This window comes from Verticillium dahliae, genomic scaffold (assembly GCF_000150675.1).
Source record: "Verticillium dahliae VdLs.17 supercont1.9 genomic scaffold, whole genome shotgun sequence".
NCBI classification, from domain to species: Eukaryota; Fungi; Ascomycota; class Sordariomycetes; order Glomerellales; family Plectosphaerellaceae; genus Verticillium; species Verticillium dahliae.
In genome coordinates, this window is record NW_009276929.1 from 380,574 (window position 1) to 383,871 (window position 3,298).

The following is a 3,298-nucleotide window of genomic DNA, read 5'->3' on the forward strand; positions in this document are numbered from 1 at the left end:
CCTTTTGTGTTTTTCCTTCTGAACAGCCGCCATCATGAGTTCCTGTGAGTTCTTTCTCCCGACAGCTTCGTTCGAGCTGCTGCTCCTGAAGCTGTGCCCACGCGCCGCATGGTTTCCTCTCGCCACATCGACCGCGAGCAGCATGCATCGAATGCATTGCTTTGCTCGCTCGAACGGGCCGTTCGAGCTGCCCAGACGGAGCTTCGAAGCCGCATCGCACACCTGAGAGCGCCATCATGCTGACCCGACGCGACAGTGCGCTTCCTTGACTTGGTCAAGCCCTTCGTGCCGTTCCTCCCTGAGGTTCAGCAGCCGGAGACCAAGATCCCCTTCAACCAGAAGCTGATGTGGACGGCCCTGACCCTCCTCATCTTCCTCATCATGAGCCAGATGCCCCTCTACGGCATTGTCTCCTCGGACAACTCCGACCCCCTATACTGGCTGCGTATGGTCATGGCGAGTAACCGCGGTACCCTCATGGAGCTCGGCATCACCCCCATCATCTCCTCCGGCATGGTCTTCCAGCTCCTCGCCGGCACCCACATGATCGACGTCAACCTTGACCTCAAGTCCGACCGCGAGCTGTACCAGACCGCCCAGAAGCTCCTGGCTTTCGTCCTGTCTGCCGGTACCGCCACCGTCTACGTCTTCTCTGGCCTCTACGGCCCGCCCTCCGACCTCGGTGCCGGTATCGTCTTCCTGCTCATCCTCCAGCTCGTCGTCGCCGGCATGATTGTCATTCTCCTCGACGAGCTCCTGCAGAAGGGATACGGCCTCGGCTCCGGCATCTCCCTCTTCATCGCCACCAACATTTGCGAGTCCATCATGTGGAAGGCCTTCTCCCCCACGACCATCAACACGGGCCGCGGCCCCGAGTTTGAGGGCGCCGTCATTGCCCTCTTCCACCTGCTCCTCACCTGGCCCAACAAGCAGCGTGCTCTGCAGGAGGCTTTCTACAGGCAGAACCTCCCCAACATTATGAACCTCCTCGCCACCCTGGCCGTCTTTGGCGCCGTCTTCTTCCTCCAGGGCTTCCGCGTCGAGATCCCCGTCAAGTCCTCGCGCCAGCGTGGTGCTCGCGGCTCCTACCCCGTCCGCCTGTTCTACACCTCCAACATGCCCATCATGCTGCAGTCGGCTCTGTCCTCCAACGTCTTCCTCATCAGCCAGATGCTCTACTCCCGCTTCTCCGACAACCTCCTCGTCCGTCTCTTCGGTGTCTGGGAGGCCAAGGAGGGCACCTCGCAGCTGTCTGCCATCTCCGGCCTTGCCTACTACATGTCCCCCCCCCTCAACATGAAGGACGCTCTGATTGACCCCATCCACACGGTCGTCTACATCGCCTACATGCTGACTGCCTGCGCCGTCTTCTCCAAGACCTGGATCGAGGTGTCTGGTTCCAGCCCCCGCGATGTCGCCAAGCAGCTCAAGGACCAAGGTCTCGTCATGGCCGGTCACCGTGACCAGTCCATGTACAAGGAGCTCAAGCGCATCATTCCCACCGCCGCCGCCTTCGGTGGTGCCTGCATTGGTGCTCTCTCTGTCGCCAGTGACCTCATGGGCGCCCTCGGCTCCGGTACCGGTACCCTTCTGGCTGTCACGTAAGTTCATGAGCTCACACGATGCCTCCCACATGCTTCACCCGCTAACTCGACCTCCCACAGCATCATCTACGGCTACTTCGAGATCGCCGCCAAGGAGGGTGACCTTTTCGGGCATGAAGGGCATGATCATTTTGCTAGTATTTTGTACATCAGCTCAGGTTTCATGATTTTTTACGCCCTCGACACCACGAAGCCTCTTCCTTTGTCTACGGGGGCTTTCGGGCCGCCTCGTGCGAGACCCGGCGGGCCCATTGTGTAATATCAAAGGAATGATAACATAAAGATGTCATAAAGAGTCTTTTTCATTCATGGCGTCACTTTACTACTGGCCTCGATCGAAAAAAAATGAGCTTCGAGGTACAAGGGTCCCCAGAGGTGGCGGCATCGCTGCGCATCGGCAGCGAGTATGATGTTTTTGGTCCTGCCAGTCTCGACGCGTGAGGAGACTGGCGGGAGTGTACCAAAGAAAGGCGTATGCAATCAAATTTTAAGCGCATTGGCCTGATCGTGTCTGTGATTATTGTCGTGCACCGCTTTCTGTTGTGTAGATGCGAGATGGGCCAGCCTCGGTTACCAGTGGGAGTAAAGTGAAGGACATTGCTATGCGTGGATGCTCAACGAGCTGTCTCCAACCACCCTAATCCTTCGGACCGCTTCTTGGGAATCCGTACGGGACTCGAAACCGTATCTCACGGAACAGCGGATCATCTGGCTCGTGTCGGGTCAGCGAGGTCGACTCGATCGCGATCGGTCGATGGTGCGAACCGCCCACCCGCAGAAGGGCATGTATATTCATTTTTGAATTATCCATTCTACCGCGAATCCAGCATCGGACGCGTCTTTGCGTCAGAAACCCACACACAAGGAGAAGATCCCCATCCCTTGGGCCCAGAGACAAGACAAGGGAAACCCGCTCCCCCTATCGGCGCGCGCGTAGGTCCCTGGAATGGGCCGTGACATGCCAGCGGGTCGCCGTGTCCCCCTCTGCATGTACCGTACCTCTTCCCCAACCCCCAGAGTCAGCCATCTACGGTAGGGTTCGTGCTACGATGCCACGGCCAATCGGCCGTTTAGCGATTTGGCAGGAGCGGATACTGCGTCGAATTAGACGGGCGTGATGGTCCTGGAGGACCGGTTGCTGCATACATCGCCCGTCACTTGACCGGGGCTTTCACATAGTAGTGGAGTCGGCTGCTACCCTATATTGCGAGCGAGACGCTGTTGGAAGTCTTGCTAAAAAAAAAGGCAGACGAACTACAGCGTTGCAGGGACAATCAGAGTTTCTGTCAGTGTCTCACCGCCGCGGCGCTTGAAGTACCCCAAGTACAGTACAGTACAGCACAGGCAACAGCAGCGGTTCGGCTTGCGTGCCCCTTCCATTCTCCTCCCCGCAGGGCGGAGAGGGCGGCGCGCGCGGACCGAGAAAGGCGCATGCCCGGATGGCTTTCGTTTCTGTGGTGGGTGGCACTGCAGGGGTTGGCGGGCGGGTGTCAGACTGTCTCCTTCGTGCTTGTTTTTTGATTTTTTTGCTACTGCTGCTGTGCTGCTGTTTTTGTGGGTGCTGAGCTGCTGTGCTACATACTATGTACTACTCAGCTGCTCATTTGCTCTCTGGAGAGTCAGCAGCATCTGATAATGGAGGCATATGGCCAATGGGGTTTCGTTGGCGAGCTGTTGCTGGGGGGGGGGGGGGG

At 58.2% G+C, this 3,298-nt stretch overlaps 1 protein-coding gene across 1 annotated transcript; it reads left to right on the forward strand.

Moving 5' to 3' along the window:
- Positions 1 to 345: 345 nt before the first annotated feature.
- On the forward strand, positions 346 to 1,863 carry VDAG_05083 (transport protein SEC61 subunit alpha; the record flags this gene model as incomplete). Its single annotated transcript, XM_009654819.1, has 2 exons — positions 346 to 1,601; positions 1,665 to 1,863. 2 exons carry the CDS (start codon positions 346 to 348, stop codon positions 1,861 to 1,863), a joined length of 1,455 nt encoding a protein of 484 aa, XP_009653114.1.
- Positions 1,864 to 3,298: the final 1,435 nt, after the last annotated feature.